Source organism: Bos grunniens, chromosome 19 (assembly GCF_055505025.1).
Source record: "Bos grunniens cultivar Pamir isolate PY7600 chromosome 19, Bosgru_T2T1.0, whole genome shotgun sequence".
NCBI lineage: Eukaryota > Metazoa > Chordata > Mammalia > Artiodactyla > Bovidae > Bos > Bos grunniens.
In genome coordinates, this window is record NC_141183.1 from 10918752 (window position 1) to 10942083 (window position 23332).

The 23332-nt window shown below is 55.5% G+C and overlaps 3 protein-coding genes across 15 annotated transcripts in view; 2 read left to right on the forward strand and 1 right to left on the reverse strand.

Annotated features, from left to right (window-relative positions):
• CCDC40 (coiled-coil domain 40 molecular ruler complex subunit) overlaps positions 1-4468 on the forward strand; it is a 43027-nt gene extending 38559 nt beyond the window's left edge. Inside the window, exons 18-20 of the mRNA XM_086356486.1 lie at positions 834-1022; positions 2549-2707; positions 3662-4468. Of these exons, the coding sequence (XP_086212612.1) occupies positions 834-1022; positions 2549-2707; positions 3662-3907 (594 nt within the window). The 3' untranslated portion in view covers positions 3908-4468. The remainder of the gene's footprint in view (positions 1-833; positions 1023-2548; positions 2708-3661) is intronic.
• Positions 4469-5666: 1198 nt separating this feature from the next.
• Positions 5667-21884, forward strand: GAA (alpha glucosidase). 13 transcript variants are annotated; one of them, XR_015147297.1, is made up of 21 exons: positions 6240-6519; positions 8508-9029; positions 10240-10385; positions 11330-11495; positions 11578-11674; positions 12154-12273; positions 12347-12465; positions 12550-12681; positions 13940-14050; positions 14523-14636; positions 14734-14818; positions 15265-15382; positions 15759-15892; positions 17031-17182; positions 17302-17484; positions 17657-17735; positions 18676-18817; positions 19214-19357; positions 19786-19950; positions 20230-20382; positions 20783-21884. XR_015147297.1 is itself a non-coding variant. In XM_086356490.1 (20 exons), the coding sequence occupies exons 2-20, from the start codon at positions 8523-8525 to the stop codon at positions 20840-20842; spliced, it is 2814 nt and encodes a 937-aa protein (XP_086212616.1). In that variant the 5' UTR covers positions 5667-5975; positions 8508-8522; the 3' UTR covers positions 20843-21884. The 13 variants fall into 13 exon arrangements, 5 of the variants coding, with proteins under 5 accessions (XP_086212616.1, XP_086212617.1, XP_086212615.1 ...); XR_015147302.1 differs by having other exon boundaries at positions 6242-6519; positions 16975-17182; positions 17336-17484; XR_015147299.1 differs by having other exon boundaries at positions 6245-6519; positions 17336-17484.
• LOC147351204 (ATP synthase F(0) complex subunit k, mitochondrial) lies at positions 13341-13668 on the reverse strand. Its single transcript, XM_086356502.1, has one exon. It carries the CDS (start codon positions 13635-13637, stop codon positions 13461-13463), a length of 177 nt encoding a protein of 58 aa, XP_086212628.1. The 5' UTR covers positions 13638-13668; the 3' UTR covers positions 13341-13460.
• Positions 21885-23332: the final 1448 nt, after the last annotated feature.

The window sequence follows — 23332 nt, forward strand, 5'->3', positions numbered from 1 at the left end:
TGGACTGCCAGGGGAGTCCCCCTCTTGTTATTTTAAATCAACTTTATTGAGGAATAATTTATTTACAGGGCTTCCCTGGTGGTTCAGCAGTAAAGAATCTACCTGCAATGCAGGAGACATGGGTTCAATCACAGGGTCAGGAAGATCCCCTGGAGAAGGGAATGGCAACCCACTCCAGTATTCTTGTGCCGAGAATCCTATGGACAGAGGAGCCTGACGAGCTGCAGTTCATAGGGTTGCAGAAGAGCTGGCCACGACTTAGCGACTAGACAATAAACAAACTTACATGCAGTAACGTGAACTTACTTTAAATGTCCAGTGTGCATAATGTGGCCACCACCCTGTGGAGACATGGACCATGCCCTCCTCTGCAGAAAGCTCCCAGACACCCCTCACAGTCCCACTCCCACCACAGCCCAGCCCCCAGCCCCAGGCCCCAGAGACCCTTCAGGCCACCATCTCACCAAACCACGATGCCTTTTTCCTAACAAGGCAATTAACCTCAGTGTGATACAGTTAACCAAACTACGAACTCTAAGCAGAGATCACTGTTGTTTTGGCTAATGTCCTTTTTCTACTCCAGGACCCAACCCCAGGCTGCATGTGGTCCTCACGTGTCCCCATCTACCCCTGTCTCTGTCAGTTTCTCAGTGTTGCCCTGCTGACCTGGTATTCTTGACATGGACTGAAATCATTCTGACCAGTTGACAAAGCCCCCACGTTCCTTTTTTCCCTGGGGCATCACCCTCACGAGTTCCCCTCTGGTTCAGTTGGGTGCGGAGGGAGGTGGCGCAGGCCCCTCTCCTGCCCAGTCCCCTGCCCTGTGCACCCAGGTCAAGCACGGGCAGCTCCTGAAGCAGCAGGAGAAGATGATCCGGGACATGGAGCTGGCTGTCACCCGAAGAGATACCATCTCCACCAGGGCTGAGGGGCAGAGCAAGATGGACAAGAAGTTGTTCACCCGGACAGACTTCCACCACAAGCAGACCGAGCTCCGACGGAAGATCAGGGACATTCACAAGGTAGGGGAGACGGGCCATGGGGAAGGGGCCCAGCCTCGGGCCACCTGTCCACGGGTGGTCAGCTGGGTCATCAGCCCCACTGGCAGGCGTCCGTGCGTGACCAGCCAGGGCCGAGTTTCTGAGGCACTTTCTCCGACTTGGGCTTTCACTCGGTCCTTCCAGCCTGCTTCTTGGGGGGTCCCTCCCCAGCTCATCCGCCTTACTGCCTCTTCTCCCAGCCCTCATTCCTGGAGCTGCCATCCCAACTGCTGTGTCGGGGTTGTTTTATGAGAAAGAGAAGAGACACTGGGGGTTGGGGGATGGAAGGAGCTCAGCTCCTGAGTCAGATAGGCCACTTTCTTCTGGACTGGGGGACAAAAGTCTGAGCCCACACCCCACATGCTGGTTCTGGGTCAAGACAGAGTGGCGGCCAGATCCACAGGTGCTTCCTGGGTGTCCCTAACGCCCTGCTCTGATCAGGCCTTTGCTTGGGAGTTTGTCTTGGGTTTAACAGAAGAGCCATGAGGCAGGTGCAGCTCAGGACTGGAAGCGGCCCCGTTTTTGCCCCCTCTTCTAACAGAAACGGCGTCAGGGAAACACGGAGTGTTGGTGAAGAGTGTGAGCCCCTGTGTCACTGATGCCCAGTGGGTGCTGGGGATGGGCTGATGGGAACGTGGAGGGCACCCACTCGAGCCCGTGTCCCCGTCCACCTGGCCACATTGACCAACCATTCGGTGTGTGCCTGCCCAGGGAGGGGACCAGCTATGGCCCCTGTGCCGCCTCCTTTCGCCGTCACCAGGCAGGGATCTGAGCTCAGATTTCCCTCGGCCCCCACTGGCCGGCTATGTGGTCTCAGTGGGCGAGAAATCTTCCATCCCCACAGTTCCTCATCTGTCAGTGGAGACGGGGCAGTGACCCCTCCCAGAGAGGCAAGGGTTGTCCAAGACAGAACGTGGCCTTGGAGCCCCACCGTGGGTCCTAGCCCTGCTCTTCTACTTGTGGCTCATGCATATTGTCCAACCTCTCTGTACCTTGGCTTACTGACCTGTGAAATGGGTCCTCACCTCGTGGTGTCACCCAGAGGACCAGGTGGAGAATGTTGGAATAGCCCTGGTCAGGGGAGTCCCGCATGAGGAAAGAGTAGCTGAAAATGATGGATTTGATCCAACTGCTTATTTGAACGTTCCTGGAGGTGCAGAGGGGCCTTTTCTGGTCCTGGTTTGTGCATTTCTCTGCCATGTTGGCCACTCCTGGACTTTCTTTTATCCACCCCTCTCCACCCCTCCTTGCTCCCCAGGGGCCTCCTCTGCCCAGGTTGGCAACAGAATCCTCCCCCTACTGCCACAGAGGGTCCGGCCATGGCTCCCTCGCTGGCCTCCCCACCTGAGGCACTCTCCTACACCCCAGCTTTGGAATCCTCCCAGATTGTGTGCATAGAGGGTCCTGGGGGTCTTCCCTGCCTGACTCTTCTCTGCCCGCTGAATAACTGGGGGCAGGGTCCCAGGATGCTCCTGTCTCATCACTGCCCCCCCCCGCCGCCGCCCCAGGCCACCGAGGAGTGCACCCAAACCATCCTGGAACTGGAAGAATCTCAAAAATCCATGAGTGACTCCCTCCTGGAGAAACAGGAGCAGTTGTCAAGGATGCAGGTTGAGGCCGACGAGCTTGAAGTTGAGCTGGACCGGCTGGCGACCCTCAAGCGACAGGTAGGCAAGCCCCAGGGCCACAGGAACCCAGCAACAAGGCCTGCTCTGGCCCAGCTAAGCCCAGGCTGATCATAGCAATCTACTGCTGTCGTCCACCTCACATTGCTCATGAAGGCTCCACGGGCCAGCACTGTCCTGGGTGCCAGGGGTAGAGTGAACAGAAAAGGTGAAAACCCCTGCCCTCCCTGAGGTCACCTTCTGAGGGTTGGAGGACAGATAATCAAACTAATAAGCACAATGATACCTCATTTCTGATGGTGACAGATAACTCTGGAGAAACAGGAAGCACAGAAGGGGTGTCGGGTGGATGGGGTCAGCACTAGGAAGGAGGGTGGTCTGAGATGGCCACACAGGGAAAGTGACATTTGAGTCAAAGTTTGAAGGGGAGGCAAGGGATTGAGCACCCCCAGGTACACCAGGAGTGGAGGCTGCCCAAGGCCCCAGGCTTGCAAGGCTTGGAGGGGGCAGCACCGTGACCATGGGCTGCTCCCTCAGGGATGGGGTGGGGAGGAGTGGCTTGGGATCACTGCAGTCATTTGGTTCTCATGATGAGTGTGGAAAGTGAGGGCCAAGAGTGGACACAGGACCTGTCTTAGGCCATCATAGTTCTTAAGAAGGATGCATGGACCAGGGTAGCCTCAGGCTAGTGAGAAGCCATCAGACTCCGTGTGTCATTTCAAAGCTGCCCCACTGGGATTTTCTGCTGGATTCAATATGGTGTGAGCAGAAGGCAAGGGTCACTCAGGGCTGCAGTGTTTGGGCCCGATCAACTGAGATGGGTGTGGTGGGCACCTGGCAGGTTGGACTGTGGGTGAGGGCGGGTCCATCAGCCCCTTCCCCTGGATCTGCCAAGCTCTCCACTGGCGCATCCTTGAGTCGGAGTTCGTGCCAGGCCAGCAGGTGTCCTCTTTTGAACACGCATAGCCTGACATGGGGTCTCTTGTCCCTCCCAAGAATCTTTCTGAGCTCGTGGCCCTGCAGACGCGCCTCAAGTACCTGCAGGCCGTGAAGGACGGGCGGTACGTCTTCATGCTCCGCAATAAGCAGTCACTGCTGATGGAGCTCAAGCGTCTGCACGACAGGCTGGTCAGCATCGGCACCATCCTCCACCACGTGAAGGAAGAGTACCCCCAGTTCCAAGAGGCCCTGCTCAAGGTCAGCCAGTCCATCGACAAAAGGCTGGAGTCATCCGGGTCCTAGAGAGCCCCAATCCCCAACCCCCACAAGGAGGAGACCAGTCTTGTGTGTCATCAGAACTGGAATCTTCCTACCCTCAGAGAATGACACCATTTAAGAGAGACAGGGTGGCATTGTAGGAATTTTTTGTAGGAAATCCCTGCGTTTGTGGTTCCATTTTGGTGAGTCTTCCACTTGCAAAGGCAGTGTCAGTGAACACAAACCTGCATGCCCACGTTGGGCTAACTTCTCCTAGTAAAACTGGAAATACAGGCCTCTGCTCCTGCCCCCACCTCCAGCATGGGTTAAATCCAGATTCCCAACTTATGGGAGCAAGTCCAGGGGGATGTGAATCCCTGGCTGCGTCTGGAGGCCTAAAGCCTGAGGTGAGATCACACAGGTGTGTGACCACAGACCTCCCTTTGTCTACCCACTTCTCCAGAGTCCTCGTCCACCCAGGGCGCCTCCCCCTACACTCTGACTCCCAAGCACCTGGTACCTATGCCTTCCCTGCAGTTTAAAGGGAAAATTTTCTATAAGATAATTTTAAATGTTTCAGGAGGAAAATAAAATTTTTTTTCTGAATGTGCGAGAAAAAGTGTATTTATTCTACACAAACCCCACAAAGAAGCAGGGAAGCCCTCAATCACACTCTGACACTGCTGTGTGGGGCTTTCTGTGCCTGGTTCCACCTGACAGGGTCACAGGATCCAACTTTTCACTTGAAAATTTTGCTCCTCTTTTATTATTAATTTCCATTGGAGTATAGTTGCTTTGGGCTTCCCAGGCAGTGCTGGTTTCCCTGACAGCTCAGTTGGTAAAGAATCTGCCTGCAATGCAGGAGACCTGCACTGGATTGGATTCCTGGGTCAGGAAGATCCCCTGGAGAAGGGATAGGTTACCCACTCCAGTATTTTTTGGCTTTCCTTGTGGCTCAGCTGGTAAAGAATCGCCTGCAATGCAGGAGAACTGGGTTGGATCCCTCGGTTGGGAAGATCCTCTGGAGAAGGAAAAGGCTACCCATTCCAGTATTCTAGCCTGGAGAATTCCATGAACTGTATAGTCCATGGGGTTGCAAAGAGTGGGACATGACTGAGCGACTTTCACTTTCACTTCAGGTGGTACTAGCGGTAAAGAACTTGCCTGCCAATGCAGATGGAAGAGATGCAGGTTTGATATCTGGGTCAGGAAGATGCCCTAGAACAGGGCGTGGAAACCCACTCCAGTATTCTTGCCTGGAGAATCCCAGGGACAAAAGAGCCCAGTGGTCTCGGGCCATGGGGTTGCAAGGAATCAGACACCACTGAAGCAACTTAGCTCATGGTTGCTTTACAATGTTGTGTTAGCTTCTTGCAGTACAAGCTTGCTCCTCCTAACAGCTTTTTCTCACTGTACGAAAAGTACCGTGTCATTGAACATTTTCATGACAGTCGGTTTTATGGGTTATGACATTTTCCTTTCAGAAGAAGTTTAAGTTGCTTCCACATTTTCGGCCTCTGGGTGATAAACTCGCACAGTCAGGCCTCTGGAGTGGCCTGGTGGGCTCTAGAACGCGGAGAGCTCGCTCACTCGGGGGCGTCGCACCCTCCCCGGATCGCAAAAGGTGAGGCCAGACCTCTCCCCAGAGCCCTCTCTCCTGCAGTGTGCATGGCCACTGGGCCCCTCCCACTTTCCAGGGGCGCCGAGGCCAACAGGGCGAGGATGCCCCTGCACGCCCCACGACCAGAGGGCGCACGACCGGGGATGAGCACTCATCAAGGGCGCCTGCGCAAGGAACTGTCACGTGACTCGCCGCCACTGCGCCGCGGGCGCTGGATCCCGAGGTGGCCGCTGCGGCTGGCGCGCGTGCGCGGAGGTGAGCCGGCCCGACAGCTGGATTGGGGCTTCGGGTGGTCTCAGCGAGTGGCGGGGCCGGGGCGGTCCGCGGCAACCCCACAGACTGGTGGCTTGGCGGATCCAGCAAGTCTTCAAGCCCGAGAAGGGAGGGGTCGATCGATAGAAGGGTTGGTTGTCAGTGCTTTCCTTTTGGAGAAGTTGAGGTCATCGTGCCAGGGCCGCGCGCCAGCGGTCAGCAGTGACGACAGTGATCTCGGTAACATGGGGACCCCGGAAGCTCCACGGTACCCACTCACTGCCCCCGAGCTGGGCGAGGAAGGCTGTCCTTGCCCACGTTCACAGGGAGGAAGCTGAGGCACGGGAGGTTTAAAATCCTTCAGCTGCCTCTGCCGGTGGTGGAGCTGGGCTCTGAACCAAGCTTGTCCGTACCACCACTGTGGCCTGGGGAGCAATGGTTCAAAGTCATAGCCCAGAAAACGAGGCGACAGTCCCTCCGGGGCGCCACTTAACCTACTGACCGTCAGTCCTTCCCCATTTTTCTCTCTAAATTGTCGAGCACCATGAGTGTGGCCCTTCCCCATTGTAGGATCTCTTCCCTCTTCTAGGCTGTCTTCCCTGTCTGTAAAATGGAAACAGGGAAGGGATGGGGTGCTGCCCTGACTGTGCCACTGGCCACCTCTTCAACTTCTGAAGCCTGGGTGGGAAGGGCCAAGACCTTCCACTCTGAATTCCCCAAGTTTCTGAATAATCACCATCACAGATGTGTCTGGCAGAGTCAAGTGGAGCTGGTACACTGTGTGGTATAAAAAATTTATATTTATCCCGTCTTTGTCTCCAGTTCCTGACACACAACTCCTAAAAACCCTAGAATCTTGGTGGTGATAAGAATGTCTGTTTCATGCTAATGAGATGACTGGGGGCTTGTAAACAGCTTCAGAATGGGAGCTAGTCCCCAGAAGGACCAAGGCAGGATTCCAGGGTGGGAACTTTCACCTGGCCTCAGGAGGCTGGTGATTAAGTTAATTACCAGTGGTCAGTGATCTCATCGTTTCGTGCCTACATAATAAAACCCTAAACTAGTTGGGGTTTAGAGAACTTCCAAGCTGGTGAACACATTTTGTTGCTCAGAGGGTGGCCAGCCCAGAGAGGGCATAGAAGCTGAGCACCCCTTCTCCATACCGCCCTCTGGGTATTCCTAGGTTGTATCTTTTATAATAAACAAGTACTTTCCTGAGTTCTGTGAGTTGTTCTGAGTTGTTCTAGCCAGGTATGGAACCTGAGGTGAGGGGTGTTGTGTGAACCCTGGAAATTGATAGCCACGTGGTCAGAAGTGACAGTCTGGAACTTGCAGTTAGCGTCTGAGGTGGGGGAAGTTCATGGGACTGAGCCCTCAACCTGTAGGGTCTTTGCTAATCCAGTAGTTCTTGTCAGAATTGAATTGACTTGAGTGTGACAAAGCCCCACACTTTTGGTGTCGAAAGTGTTTGCTCTTACACCTAACATACTGGTGAAGTATGGTGGCCAGAATGTTCCAGGTGACTGACTGGTCTGTGTTTGGGACAGGCTCAGACTCTCAATGACGTGGGTGCACTTCTACGGTGGGTGACTTCTTCCCACCCCCACCAGTATCTGCATGTTTCCAGAGGCCGTGAGAAAGCAGCTTACAGACCTCCTGCCACAAGGAGCTTTGCTGACAGAGGTTCAGCTCCTGTGCCCTGAAATCATCACTGCTATCTTCTGCAAGGGGCCACCTCCTGGCCCTTAACACTAGGGCAGGCTTCTTCTGGGAGACCTGGACCCCTCTAAGGACCAGCTTTGGCTTGAGGACTCCCAGCACCATGGCCTTGCCCAACCTTCTTTAACCTGCATAACAGTCTGGGGCTCTGGGAGCCACCACTCTCCTGTGGGGTCAAAAGGGTGGGTACATGTGGGTGGTACATGTGGCAGCCTCTCTGCCAACCTCCCCATTTTGTCTCAAGCAGATAAAAAGGATTCTCTGAGTAAAATCCTTGCATATTTAGTCCCATATCCATGGCTACTGATCCTCAGAGGAGCTGGACAAACAATGTTCCTTACATAAAGATAAGCAAGATGCAGGTGATAACAGTCTTAGCACCAGAGTCACCAGAGCGAGGCTCCAGTGCAGTGGCTATGGCAGAGACCCACAACCAGACCCCACATGGGCAGGTTTCTCGCACACCTGACAGCAGGGGCCAGGAGGGGCTCCTCTTGCCAAGTCCTGGGGGCCAGGCCTCTCTCCTGTGCTTGGCCGTCCCTGAGTGTTGCCCTGGGTTGTGGTGCCCAAGACCCCTCAGAGACTGTATCCACATCCAGGTCAGCAGAGAGGGACAGAGAGAGGGCGCACTTCCGCCCCATTGGCCAAGACCTAATCACCTCAGCCACAATCCTCATACAAGAGTGGGACTTACTCCATCTACTGTGGGAACTTGTTCCGCTTGATCTGTCACGTGGGTCTTTGTTAAGTCATTTTGTTATTTCGTCTTTGTTAATCATTAAGTCATTTGGACAGACATTCTAGATGCATTAATTTGTGACATATTAGAAGACTTCACAATGCGCAGAATTCTGCAACTCCCTGTTTGGGACTTTTCTCTCCTTTCCCTTTTTCCTCCCTGCCCCAGGTCTGCCCTCACTCACTTCTGCCCTGGGCGCTGTTGGGCCAGCCCCAAGTTCAAGTCTGGAAGCTGCTTTGAGAGTCCCCTGAGGTCCTGGGCATTCCCTCCTGTTGTCCTGTTGAGCCTGGTTGTTCTGTCTGCCTACTTCCTAGATCCACTGTCCACCCATGATGAGGTGGCCACCATGCTCCCGCCCCCTGCTGGGGGTCTGCACCCTCCTCTCCTTGGCACTCCTGGGGCACATCCTGCTTCATGACTTGGAGGTGGTCCCCCGAGAACTACGAGGCTTCTCCCAAGACGAGATTCACCAAGCTTGCCAGCCAGGAGCCAGCAGCCCAGAATGCCGTGGCAGCCCCAGGACAGCACCTACACAGTGCGACCTGCCCCCCAACAGCCGCTTCGACTGCGCCCCAGACAAGGGCATCACCCCGCAGCAGTGTGAGGCCCGTGGCTGCTGCTACATGCCTGCAGAGTGGCCTCCGGATGCCCAGATGGGGCAGCCCTGGTGCTTCTTCCCTCCCAGCTACCCCAGTTACAGGCTGGAGAACCTGACCACCACTGAGACAGGGTACACAGCCACCCTGACCCGTGCCGTCCCGACCTTCTTCCCCAAGGACATCATGACCTTGAGGCTGGACATGTTGATGGAGACCGAGAGCCGACTCCACTTCACGGTGGGCAGGATGGGGGCCAGGGGCTGGGCAGGGGCAGAGAGAGTGTGTGGACAGTGGATGAAGATGGATTCTGCTGTGCTTAGTGGCTCAGTCACATCCAACTCTTTGAGACCCTATGGACTGTAGCCCGCCAGGCTCGTCTGTCCATGGGGATTCTCCAGGCAAGAATACTTGAGTGGGTTGCCATGCACTCCTCCAGGGGATCTTCCAACCCAGGGACTGAAGCCAGGTTTCCTGCATTGCAGGTGGATTCTTTACCATCTGAGCCACCAGGGAAGCCTGAAGACGGACTCTATGGGGTGTTTATTTATGCATAGATGTGTACTGTACCCTCACCCAGAGTCTGGGTGTGAGCAGACCTGGCATCTACATTCAGGGGATAGTGGGTCACTAAGACAGTGACTGGGAGGCTCTAGGAGTGTTCTAGAGGGGAGGGCTTAAAGTGAGGTGGTGACAGGTTAGGTTCCCCCCCAGGAAGTGACGTCCCAGCTGGGACCTAAAGCAGGAGGCAGGAAGGGGGACATTCCAGGCAGTGGGAGGTGGGATCCCAGCCACTGAGGGCAGGGCCTCTTGTTCGATTTATTCCCAGCCGCTGGGACAGTGTCTGGCATATAGCAGGCGCTTGGTAAAAACTTGTCAACTGAATGAATGTCCAGACACAAAGGTGAGAGAGCCTGCAGCACGCAGTTCAGTAATACCCAGTTATTTTAACAAAGTAATTAACAACAGCCGTGAATTACTGAGCGATGACTGTGTACCCAGACAATGGTTGGGTGATCTAATAAGGTTTTCTCATTCACCCTGTGACTAGGAATGCCAGGCCAAAAACCGTTGCCAGATTCGGGAAATAAAAATACAATTTTGAATTTCAGATAACTAAGGAATTAGTCTTTTTTTTTTTTTTTTTATAGCATAAGTAAGTCCCATAGAATATCTGGGACATATTAATACTAAAAACAATTGTGTGTCAGAAACCCAGATTTCCTGGTGTTCTGTATTTTACCTGGCAGCCCACAGGAGGTGCTCTCCTGGCTCTATAGGAAACTGAGGTTCAGGGATGTGGACTAGTCTGTCCACACCTCCAGGCTCTGTGCGGCCGCCCTGGGACTTGAACTGACTCCTCCCTCCTCTGGAGGGTGAAGGATGGAGTAGACAGCTGTTAGGGGCGGCCAGCCACCAAGGGCCTCATGACACTATTCTTGTCCTTTAGATCAAAGATCCTGCCAACAGACGCTATGAAGTGCCCTTGGAGACCCCGCGTGTCTATAGCCAGGCGCCGTTCACACTCTACAGCGTGGAGTTCTTGGAGGAGCCCTTTGGGGTGGTCGTGCGGCGGAAGCTGGACGGACGGGTGCTGTGAGTGCCTAGCCTCTGTGCCCCCCACCCCAATCTGGGTGGGAGGGTCGGGGAGCTGGAGAGCATTGTCCCTGACCCTGTTGTGGTCCACCCTCCTGCTCTGGCCTCCTTGCTGTTCGTGGCCCCCGGGAGCCCTGGTGCTCACTGTTCCCTGCACCCAAGCCTTCAAAGGCCCCTTCTCAAAGTCCCCCCCCACTCACACTGTCCACCCCAGGGAGGCCCATTGGGAGTGATTTTCCCCGGGGGACACTTGGCAACAGCTGGAGACATTGTCACCACCAAGGCGGGGAAGCAGGGATTCCATCCAGTTCCCCACGGCACCAGGACGGCCCAGAACACAGAGGGATTGGCCCAAACGTCAGCAGTGCCTCGGCTGAGAAACCCTGTCCAGTCTAAAGGAGCAGCCCCACTCCAGGCAATACCCCCTACTCTGCTTTATTATTTATTTGTTTAGCACATAGTACATATCAATATGGGCTTCCCTAGTAGCTCAGCCAGTAAAGAATCTGCCTGCAATGTGGGAAACCTGGGTTTGATCCCTGGGTCGGGAAAATCCCCTGGAGGAGGACATGGCAACCCACTCCAGTATCCTTGCCTGGAAAATCCCCATGGACAGAGGAGCCTGGCGGGCTACAGTCCACGGGGTCACAGAGTCAGACACAACTGAGTGACTGAGGACAGCACACAGCACATATCATTTTACCAGACACTGCGGTTATTAACTTGTCTCATCCTTTCTCTTGACCCTGTGGAACCTCGGAGTGCCCTAACTGCCTCTGGCTGGGCAGCTCCATGAAGTCTGGGAGCAGTTTGGCCCTCCTGGGGAGGTGGTACTCAGAGCCACAACTCCCAGGACTGGAAGGGTTTTGGGCAGCAGCCGCTTGTGGTCAGGGCTCACGGAGCTGTCAGCTTCTCATGTGAGGCCACCTGGACTCTTCTGGCAGGCTGAACACCACGGTGGCCCCCCTGTTCTTTGCGGACCAGTTTCTGCAGCTGTCCACCTCCCTGCCATCCCAGCACATCACAGGCCTTGCTGAACACCTTGGGTCCCTGATGCTCAGCACCAACTGGACCAAGATCACCCTCTGGAACCGGGACATCGCCCCTGAGGTAAAAGGGTGGCAGAAGGGGGTCTGGGATCAGAGGGGCCTCATGGGCCAGGACGTAAAGTGGGGTGTCTGCCATGTCCCAGCCCAACGTGAACCTGTATGGATCTCACCCTTTCTACCTGGTCCTGGAGGATGGCGGGTTGGCTCACGGGGTCTTCCTGCTGAACAGCAATGCCATGGGTAAGCACGGGGCACTGGGGCCCTCCACATCTTCTGGCCAGTTCTGCTTCTAAGCCCCCAGCCAGGGTTTCCCTGGTGCAGCTACACCCCCTCCTACCTTGAGGGCGCTGGGGCTCTCTGTACCTGCCTGACAGGCTGCAGTCTCAGAGGAGAGGGCAGAGGATTGGGCCTTGTACATTCTCCGAGAAATGAGCAGTGGGCCATGGCCTCTGCCAGCTCTATCCTTCGGTGCCCCTAAGGTGAGACCTCTGATGTGAGGAGGGGGACTAAGGCCAAAAAGGGGGGCCTCAGGCTGCTCAGGACCTTCCTGTCCTGCTCCAAGTCTCTCAGTGAGCTGGGCTCAGAGTGACTGTCCTGGGTCCCCCGGCTCCCTGCGGGAGGACCTGTCCAGCAGGTGTTTGGCCCATTGGTGCAGCGCTGAAGGCCCTGGGGAAGGGGGGTGAGTATTTGTCCCTGAGCCCCAAGGCTGCTTCCTCCAGATGTGGTCCTGCAGCCCAGCCCAGCCCTCAGCTGGAGGTCGACAGGCGGGATCCTGGACGTGTACATCTTCCTGGGCCCGGAGCCCAAGAGCGTGGTGCAGCAGTACCTGGACGTCGTGGGTAGGCCTCGCCCCAGCCCCGGCTGCTCCCTCCCCAGCCCCTCCTGCCCACTCACGGTCACCTTGGCCCCCAGGCTACCCGTTCATGCCGCCGTATTGGGGCCTGGGCTTCCACCTGTGCCGCTGGGGCTACTCCACCTCTGCCATCACCCGCCAGGTCGTGGAGAACATGACCAGGGCCTACTTCCCCCTGGTGAGTGCTGGGGAGGGGCCTGGGGCCCGTTGGGGGGCGGGGGTGGAGAGCCTGGGCCCCGACCGCCCTGTGCCGTGGCTGCAGGACGTCCAGTGGAATGACCTCGACTACATGGATGCCAGACGGGACTTCACTTTCAACAAGGACCACTTCGGGGACTTCCCGGCCATGGTGCAGGAGCTCCACCGGGGCGGTCGGCGGTACATCATGATTGTGGTGAGTGCCCCTTGTGTCCTGTGCCACGCGGAGCGGGCTCTTTTGGAAGCCAAGGGTCTGAGTGTCCGGTGGCGCCAACTCAGTGGTATCGTTGACCTGCCGTGGGCATGGAGGACGTTTCTGAGGGTCTTTGGTATTGAGGGAATGTCAGATTTATAGGCTTGGCCTTTGCCACCCAGTGATGTCCCTGGAAATGTCTTTGCTTAGGATCCTTGCAGCTGTAAGTTGCTTGAACCTCTGAAAGCAAGTGGTGAGGGCATTCCTCGGCTCACACCACTCAGCTGTGGGCAGGCCAGGTGGAGCTGTATGCCAGAGCAGCTGCAACGCTCCATGAGACCCCTGCTTTTCTTTCCAGTGGTCAGCTCTGCCTTGTGGGGAGCAGGGCAGGCTCTGAGTGGTTCAGCACGAAGATGCACTTCCCTAGGCCAGTCCCCGCAGCCAGAGGGGTGTGGTTCGGGCTGGTATAGCTTGTGAGGGGGTGGTGCCCAGAGGAGGAGGTGGGGATGGGGAGACAATCAAGTGGTTGCCATTGTGGATGCCCTTCAGAAGAGGAGATCCATTTGGAATTGGACTGATGGTCATTTCCATCCTCAAGGCCCCTCTGAAGGGAACAGTGTCCAGGGCCACTCACTCAGAGTAAGGAGGGCAGGTGCAGACCATTTATTTATTTTTTTTTCTAGGTTCATAATTTATTGTACAAATTGAGTATCACATGATGAGTTGACATTAGCTTCTTCAGGCATGGGAACTTAACAGATAATGTACAGTTCAGAATCTGTTTATGTTGCTTTCACTGCTGGAGTTTTTTTAGACCTTAACTTGAAGTATAAGACTATCAAAGCAATACTTCCGTATGTGGCCAGCACACAATTCATTCTCCCTGTGAGAGTGTAAGAGTTGAAATATTTTTTGATACCAGTGAAATGGAACTGGGCATCAGCTTCTGGACCTGCCATGATTTCAATCTTTCAAGGGGTTCAAACTCCCAGACCATTTATTTTTATTTCTAAATGAAATAAATGGTCACTGTAGAGCATTTGTGAAATTCTGGGCCCCTCAAGCAAAAGTAACTTGCATCCAGGCGCTCCCTGTTTGGCCAGCCGGGGCGGGTCACGTGTGCACCTCCACGCACAGCGTGTTGACTTGCGTGAAGCCGCATCCATTTCTGCCTTGCTAACATTTAGGGACAGCATTTTCCCAGCGATGGGGCCAAGGTTTCAGGCATTTCCTTCTCATCCTGACTGGTTTCTCTCTCCAGGATCCTGCCATCAGCAGCTCAGGCCCTGCTGGGACCTACCGACCCTACGACGAGGGTCTGAGGCGGGGGGTCTTCATCACCAATGAGACTGGGCAGCCACTGATTGGGCAGGTACAGTGGGGCCTGGGGGGCAAGGGGGAGAAAGAGTGGTCTCCAGCCAGTGGTACTGAAGGCGGGGTTCACAGCTGGGGGTTATAGTGGCTTCTGACAAGGCAGGGCACCTAGAATCCTTGTGTCAGGGGCCCTTGTTTGCAGGCAGTTCAGACACAAGCTCCAAAGCTCCTCAGAGAGACCTCAGAGTCCTCTACGTGCTCTGGGTCCCCAGGGGCTTCCTGGGGCAGAGTGGTGGGGGGTGCAGGGGTGCATCCAGAAGAGTCCCTGCTTCTTCCCGAGGGCAAGCCCAGGACCAGGAGGAAGGCCCCCAGGAGTGTGGCTTCCGGGGCCTTTCCCCATGCTCCTCCCCCTTGCAGTTCACCCACACCCAGGGGAGATGAGTGAGGCTGCAGCCCTTCCCGCAGCTGGTTTGCCCAGGGCCTCTGTGCAGGCTCCAGTGGCCTCGTCTGCCCTCTGACCTCTTGTCCAGGTGTGGCCCGGACTTACTGCCTTCCCCGACTTCACCAACCCCGAAGCTCTTGACTGGTGGCAGGACATGGTGACCGAGTTCCATGCCCAAGTGCCCTTCGATGGCATGTGGATCGTGAGTGTGGCCCTGCCCCTGGGTGTCCTGTGGCCTTGGGGACCAGCCCCACACCCTGCACCACGTAGGATGTCCACCCCCTGGTCCTTTCTCGCAGGATATGAACGAGCCATCCAATTTCGTGAGGGGCTCAGTGGATGGCTGCCCGGACAACAGCCTGGAGAACCCGCCCTACCTGCCAGGTGAGCTGTCCCCCGATCCCTGCCTGCCTCCACCCGCCTATTCCCAGCACTAGTCAGCTGGGGATTTAATAGCTCAAATCAAGGGATTTCCCTTCTCTGGTTTGGGAGGCTTGAAGCCCTGGTTTCTGAGAAGCTGATGGATAGCAGGAGCCTGGGACATGGGAGGGAAGCCTCAGGAGTGAGGTTCGTGTGGGGAGACCCCAGCCATGTGATGCTGACCGGGCATGTGCTACTGAGGCGAGACCCTTCAGAGGGGGTGCTCCAGGCACAGCTGGTTCAGGAACAGGCAGAGATGAAGTCTAGGTCTGCAGAGGTCAGGCTATGGCACCACCTTGTCCTGTCCTTGGAGAAGTGGAGACTGTACCCAGGTTCCAAGGGGCTCCAGGATGTGGGGGGCACCAGCCTGCTGGGCAGAGGATCCAAGGAAACAGCCCCCTCTTCTCCAGGGGTGGTTGGCGGGACCCTCCGGGCAGCCACCATCTGTGCCTCCAGCCACCAGTTCCTGTCCACGCATTATGACCTGCACAACCTGTATGGCCTGACTGAAGCCTTAGCCTCCCACAGGTGAGGGGCCAGGGTTGGGGAAGGAGAGAAGGAAGCCCAGGTTCCCCCAGGGCCCCTGCCAACCCCATTCTAACCCCTCTTGCCCTCCAGCTCCATGCCTGGTGCCTCAGAGGAAGGGCATGGTGACAAGACAGGGAGCCAGGGCTGGTCAGGACCTCTGGCTTCCTTGAGCTTCAAGGGATGTTTGTCCAGCCTGGGACACATGCATTTTGAGGGTAGTTGGGTGGCAGGGCTGACTGCCTGGCAGACACGGGCGGAGGCCTCAGCTATCCGGCTCCTTGATCCCAGCCTGCCCTCCCTGCTGCACTGCCCTGCACTCTTGCCGGCAGTGATGGGGTTCCCAGTGACCCCGCTCAGCACAGCTCTCTCCACCCAGGGCCCTGGTGAAGGCTCGAGGGATGCGTCCCTTCGTGATCTCTCGCTCAACCTTTGCCGGCCACGGCCGATACTCTGGCCACTGGACAGGGGATGTGTGGAGCAACTGGGAGCAGCTTTCCTACTCCGTGCCAGGTGCGCACACCTGTCAGGAGGTGGGGCAAGGAGGAGAGGCTGGGCCCCCTCCAGGGGAGTTTGTCCAGAGCCAGGTCCTCAGAGAGATGCTGCTGCGATGGGGTGGGGCCTGCCGCCAAGTCCTGTGAGAGGGCTCACCCTTGCAAGTCAGGTACCTGTGCGAGTGGGCTCACCTGTGGTGCCCCTCTTTACAGCATCCCATCTTGGATTCATGCTTTGTTAGAACATCCCTTCTGATGACCACATTCTGAGTTGTGTGAAAACTGCATCTGAGCTCAGTCCAAAGGGCGCCCCCACCCCTGTTGTCTCAGTGCCTGGCTCCACCTTGCAAAGAGAATTTTGATTCTTGTTCCAAGAGCTCTGATGCTGCAGACGTATTAGGCCCAGGGATGGCTCAGGAGCCCTGGGGAGAGGGTAGAGGTGACCCCCTGAAGTCACAGCTGAAGAGAGCCTCTGCCAAACCCTCCAGCCTGGAAGTGCTTTCCTAGTCACAGGCTTGCTTCCGCGTGTGATGCGTATGTGACGTCCTGTATATGACGTCCTGCCAAGCTGAGTCCATTCTTCCTTCACAAAGCTGCTGCTGGCTCTGCCCACGGGTGCTGACTGGCTCTGAATTTTACCCTGGGGCCAACGTGGGGGTCAGGCCTGAATCCTCTTTAACTTTTGCCATTGAAATTGTGTCTTGGTGTAGGTCTGTTTGAGTTCATCTTGTTTGGGACCCTCTGGGTTTCCTGTATCTGATTCCTTCTTCTGATAGGGAAACGAGTCATGGTGGATCAGTGCCCACCCTGATGTCCTCTACCTGATTATGTCTGCAGTGACCCTATTTCCAAATGTGGTCACATTTCCAGCAACTGGGGGTTAGGACTAGAACTTAACCTTTGTGGGGAGGGGAGGGGATTCAATTCATCCCTGGCCAATCCAGTTTGCCCTGCACACTCTAGGTGTTAAGGAACAGATACAGCTGGTTGTTCTGCTGAAACCATAAGTGCAGGATGCACTAGCCATTGGGTTGGGGCTGGGTGGGAGGGTCTTTGGGAGAGATCCTCCTCCCTCGCCAGTTCAACAGACATGTCTGTCAGGCTCCTGGACTGGTCCGGCTGTGGCATCTGCAGACCTGTCTGACTCTGCCCTCCAGAAATCCTGCTTTTCAATCTGCTGGGGGTGCCCCTGGTGGGGGCTGACATCTGTGGCTTCCTGGGCAACACCTCAGAGGAGCTGTGTGTGCGTTGGACCCAGCTGGGGGCCTTCTACCCCTTCATGCGGAACCACAATGCCCTGAACAGCCAGGTAGGGCGGGGACGGCAGGGGAGGCTGTGCCCTGGGGAACGCTGCTTTCTGTGCCAGCCCTGGCTGGCCCCGAACTGCCAGGTCTCCTGGGGTGAAGGGACTGGGCACTGCCACCCCAGATCACAGGTGCTTCCGCCACTCCCTCCACTGCAGCCGCAGGAACCGTACAGGTTCAGCGAGGCGGCGCAGCAAGCCATGAGGAAGGCCTTCACCCTGCGCTACGTGCTACTGCCCTATCTCTACACACTGTTCCACGGGGCCCACGTCAGAGGCGAGACAGTGGCCCGGCCCCTTTTCCTGGAGTGAGTACCTGGGTTGGGAGCAATGGCCTCAGGCCCAGTGACCCCAGGGCAGCCACCCTTCTGCGTTGGGTGTTCCAGGCACCAAAAGGAAGGAGGCGTGGCAAAATCTGGGCCCTCCCCACTGAGGTACCCCCTGCACCCCCCAGTCTCCACCCACTGGATTCCATTTCAGGGCTGGGAGCCCTCGATAACAGAACATCCCATGGTGAACACTGAGTACAGACCAGGCCTCCCAGATGGCAAAACAAGTTGTAAGTCTACTATGATTGAATCTGTTTGGGGCTTAAGATAATAAGACCACCAAAGAAATCCAATAGCTATCCCCCAGATAGGACTCGATATACCTGAGAAGTTACTATCCTGTAAAATGGCTCCTCGAATCAGAGGGTTAAAGGATTTTTCAGTAGTGTGGTAATGAGTCAGCTATTTGCAAAAATCTATTTTCCTCTCATCTCATACAAACTTAAATTCCAGGTGAATTAAGTGTCAAAAATTAAACTGTAGAAAAAGCCCCAGGAAAACAGAAGTCCATGTTTCCCTCTGCTCTGGCAGGAGAGGACTTTCTAAGCATCAAAAGCAAAAAGCAAAGGAAGGAGGTTTAACTTAGAGGAAAAAAAAAAAATAATATTTCTTTGAACATAAACAGAAAAATAAACACCAAACTGCTCTAAACATAGATTGTCAAGGCAAATGAACAGCAGAAAACCCTTGTGGCTCAGTTGAATCTGCCTGCAATGCAGCAGACCAGGGTTCGATCCCTGGGTTGGGAAGATCCCCTGGAGAAGGGAAAGGCTACCCACTCCAGTATTCCAGCGTGGAGAATTTCATGGACTGTATAGTCCATGGGGTCGCAAAGAGTTGGACATGACTGAATGACTTTCACTTGTCAATAAAATGACACTCTCCCTAATGTACAGAAATTCAGACCAAGTGTAAGACTAACATCAAGAACCAAATAAAACACATGGGCAAAAGCACAGTTTGCAAGTAGGAAATGTAAACAGGTCACGCCCGGATAACCAGGCAAGGAGAGGTTATTCTTGGCTCCTGCCTTGACTTCAGTTAGCCAGAACCAGCCCTGCCACGTGTAACCCAGGCCCTTCAGCTCCCTTCCAAACCTCCCCATGGGCCTCCTGAGCCCACTGACCTCAGAGGCTGCCAGACCGCCCTGCCAGTTTTTCCTGTTTGAAGGTTCCCCGAGGACCCCAGCACCTGGACTGTGGACCGCCAGCTCCTGTGGGGGGAGGCTCTGCTCATCACCCCGGTGCTCGAGGCTGAGAAGGTTGAAGTCACTGGCTACTTCCCCCAGGGCACGTGGTACGACCTGCAGACGGTGAGTCCTGGGGCCCTGAAGCCTGGGAGGATGGGGGAGATGGTGGAGGGGTCCTCCCTCTGGCACTGTTGGTATGGAGGGGTCCTTGCTACATGAGGCCCTCACCTGGAGCTGCTCCACTAGCATCATCTTGTACAATCCTTGCAGGACCCATTTTTTAGATGGGGAAACTGAGGCTGGATAGGTGACTTGCCACCAAGCTGAGCCAGGACTCCAGTTCTCCTGCTTCCACACTCCTGCCCCTTCTCCCATCCTCTGAGCAGCCCCACCGGAGCCCTGGCTCCAGCCTCTCTTGCTCTGTCCCCACTGTGGGACTGTCTCCGATCTTGCCTCCCAACAACAGCACAGGGTCTTGGCACTGCTCAGGACCCTTTGTGACATGACATCCCCCTCCAGGTACCAATGGAGGCCTTTGGCAGCCTCCCACCTCCTGCACCCCTCATGTCTGTCATCCACAGCAAGGGGCAGTGGGTGACGCTGTCCGCCCCGCTGGACACCATCAACGTCCACCTCCGGGCCGGGCACATCATCCCTATGCAGGTATCTGGACCGGGCCCCTGAGCCCATTCATCCAGCCCTGGGGCTGCTGGGCCCCAACATGCCTCTGTCCAGCTGGAGGTCCGCCCCCAGGGAGAGATGCTTCTTCTGGGGGTGAGGATGACCTGGACTGGGGAAGGACACATCCCTGCACTGACTTGCTCCCAGGCCAGGCAGAGGGGAGGGCCTCCTAGAGATTCACTGGCCCTTCTCAGAAAACAGTCAGTCTGCAAACCTCCATGGGCCTTGTGTCCTCTGAGATGTCCCCCTGGGTCAGTGGTCTCCATGGGCCTCCAGGCTACTTGGCCATAGACTGTCCTGCAGATCTCGCTTTCTTCCACTACGGCACTGTCCTAGCCTTGCATTGCTCATACCTGGGTTTGGAGGCCTCCACCTGGCTTGGGACAGTGATGTGGGCCACCCTCTCCCAGGGCCCTGCCCTCACGACCACAGAGTCCCGCAAGCAGCCCATGGCCCTGGCTGTGGCCCTGACAGCCAGTGGGGAGGCCCAAGGGGAGCTGTTCTGGGACGACGGGGAGAGCCTGGGAGTGCTGGATGGTGGGGACTACACACAGCTCATCTTTCTGGCCAAGAACGTGAGTCACATCCACCCAGGCTGGGGGCCAACTTGGGGTGACTATCCTGACTCGGTGAGGGTAGCTGGGCCTGGGGTCCTGGGATAGCCACCTCTCCGGGTCAACCAGACTGAAGGGGAGAAGAGCCCATGGGCCAAGTCCCTCGACCAGAGTTCCCTGCACTGTGCCAGCATCCCATGGGTTGCAGGGGGTGTGCTGCCCAGAGACCCTGGCCGAGTGGGGCTTGCTGCCCCAGACCATCTGCTCACACCTCCTGTCCTATCTCTCTGCTCCGGCCAGAACACCTTTGTAAACAAGCTGGTGCACGTGAGCAGTGAGGGGGCCAGCCTGCAGCTGAGGAATGTGACCGTCCTGGGGGTGGCCACAGCCCCCCAGCAGGTCCTCTGCAACAGCGTTCCTGTCTCCAACTTCACCTTCAGCCCTGACACAGAGGCAAGAGAGCCCACAATTGGGCCCAGAGAGCCTATCCCTGAGGGTGGGTGAGGGGGTGGGAAATACCAGCTGAGCTGGCATCATGGGACTCCCTGTCCGGCATGGAGAGGACACTTGAGTGTTACAAGGGGCAGAAAGGAAGCTGAACTTCAGGGAGTGGGAAGTTTAGTCCCTTACACTTCACATCTTTCCTCTGCCCGTGTCCACGTTGTCAGCCCCTGGTTAAAGGGCAGCTCGTTTCCAAAGCAGATTGAGGCGGCCACTGCCAAGAGTGCTGGGAGGGAATACAGCGAGACTCCCAGGGCTGGGCCAGGCCCCACGTCCACTGCCCAGCCACACTGCAGGCTCCCGTCTGCCTCACTTCAGTTGCCAACCCAGTTTTCCTATTTCTTGTCCCCAGACTCTGGCCATCCCTGTCTCGCTGACCATGGGAGAGCAGTTTGTCATCAGCTGGTCTTAACCCGGGGCCCAGCGGTGTGCTGCTCCTTCACAGACCTCCCAGTGGCCCAGCACTTGCACCCTGTCGGCGGTGTAGGGGCCTTGGGTCAGAAGTGCTTACCCTGAGTCACATGGCACTGACGTCCTTGAACACCCAGATCTGCTTGCAAGTCTGTCTCCCGGGCTCTGGGCCAGCAGCTCGGCTGAGTCATCTGCCCAGATGCCAGTCAGATCAATGCCCTGAGCGGTGCCCTGTACTGGAAATGTTTACTGGAAGCTTTGCTCCTCTGTAGCCTGTCACTGCAATGTGTGCACAGCCAGCCACCACTGCCCGCCTATGACGCAGAGGTGGTGCCTGGACAGGGTGGTACCTGCATTGCAAGGCCCCCCACCTCGGGAGGCCCTGCTGCTGGGACCCGATGACAGCACAGAACTGGGGGCTGCTGCAGACTGCTTTCTGGGCCGCTGCCCCCAACTCAGCAGAGTTCATAGGACTCAGGGAACCCTCAATCTGAAGTGCAGTTATTTTCAATAAAAGGATGCGCCTGAAGGTCTTGATGCAGGAGGACTCCATCCTTGATGGGCCCTGGACATTTCTGGGCAGTGTTCGCGCTTCACTGTGTACTCAGAGCAGCACCCTCACAGCCCATCGCCTCACACCCCAGTATCCGCTCTCAGGTGACTGGAGAACAGCCAGCCAGGCCTGGTGTCGATCACCTGGTGGGAGATGCGCGCCCGCCCCAACCCTGCCCAAGGGCTCTGTGGACTAAAGCTGCTACACCCACACCCGTTCCCAACCACTGGTCTGCTTTTGGTCACTATAAATCAGTTTACATTTTTTGGAATTTTCTATAAATGGAATCATACAGCTTTTTTATTTGGGGGGGGGAGGCTAATATTAATCTAACTGCTCTGAGATTCATCCGTGTTGTATGTGTGCTTTTTCATTGCCAAATAGTTCTCTGTGGTATGGAGGAGCCACATGGTTTATCAGATCTTAATAGCGTTAAGAGTGTTTTCAGCCTTTTACTGTTAGGAATAAAGATGTGGTCAGCAGTCGTGGACCAGTGTGAATGGACATGTTTTCATTTCTCTTGAGCACACACCAAGCATGATAGGGTCAGATCATATGGAGGGCGTGTGTGTATGATTGAACTGTTTTCCAAAGTGGGTGACCCGCTCTGTGCTCCTACCAGCTTTGCTGTGGCTTGGTCTAGTCTCTTCAATTTCAGTCATTCCAGTGACAGTGGATCTCATGGGTCCGATTTGTGTTCCTAATGACTGAAGATGGTGAGCACCTTTTCTTGGACTTATGTAACTCATAAATTTTCTTTGGTGAAGTGTCTGTTCAGGTATTTTGCCTATTTTTTTACTTGGATTTGTTCCCCCTGAGTTATAAAATAGTTTTTCCATTGCTACTGACAAATTACCACAATCTTCCGTGGCTTAAAACTACAGATTTATTCTATCACAGTCCTGTAGGTCAGAAGTCTGACTTGGTCTCACCGGGCTAACATCAGGTGTTAGCAGGGCCACTGCTTCCTCTCCGGAATCCAGTCTCCTGAGCATACAGGTCTGAGGTGCGCTGTCACCTACGCATCCTCCTGAGCTTCTAGGGGCTACTCCAGATCATAGCTCGGGGCACCAAATCCAGCGACGGTGAGCTGAATCCTCACCGCTGAGACTCTCTTCCGCCTCTTGCATTACACCACTCTCTGACCCATGGTAGCCCTTCATCTCAAAACCTTTAACTTATTCTCACCTGCAAAGCCCCTCTGGCCATTTAATGTGGGATAGTCACAGGTTCCAGGGATTAAGATGTGGGCATTTGGAGGTGGGGTGGATGGGTTTCTCTGACTTCTCAGAGTGAGAGCATGGGCTGTAGTAGTTGCAGCTCCTGGGCTCTAGAGCACAGGCTTAGTTTGCTCTGAGCCATGTGGGATCCTCCCGGATCAGGGATCAAACCCCAGTTTTCTGCATTAGTATGCAGATTCTTTACCACTGAGCCATCAGGGAAACCCTCAGGTGGATTTAAGAGACTTCTTATCTAGGACGTATTCTTGCCCACAGCACTGACAGACAGTAATTCCTTGTTTATTTTCACTATTGTCTGAGATCCTAAGAAAAAAATGGAAGTTGATAGACAGTTAGTAGCCCTCATACTTAGCCCTCAGTTCTGAGTTTGTCATGTTAGAACCCAATTTCAGGTGGCGCTAGTGATAAAGAACCTGCCTGCCAATGCAGGAGACTCAAGAGTCACGGGTTCAATCCTTGGGTCAGGAAGAGCCCCTGGAGAAGGAAATGGCAATCAACTCCAGCATTTTTGCCTGGAAAATTCCATGGACAGAGGAGCCTGGCAGGCTACAGTCCATGGGGTCACAAAAAGTTGGACACGACTAAGCAACTGAGCACACATCTGGGGGGACAATCATTCTACCTACACACAAAATTCTTCGTATTTTCCAGTTTGTCTTTTGTCGAGTACATGCTTTACAAGTATTTTCCCTCTTGC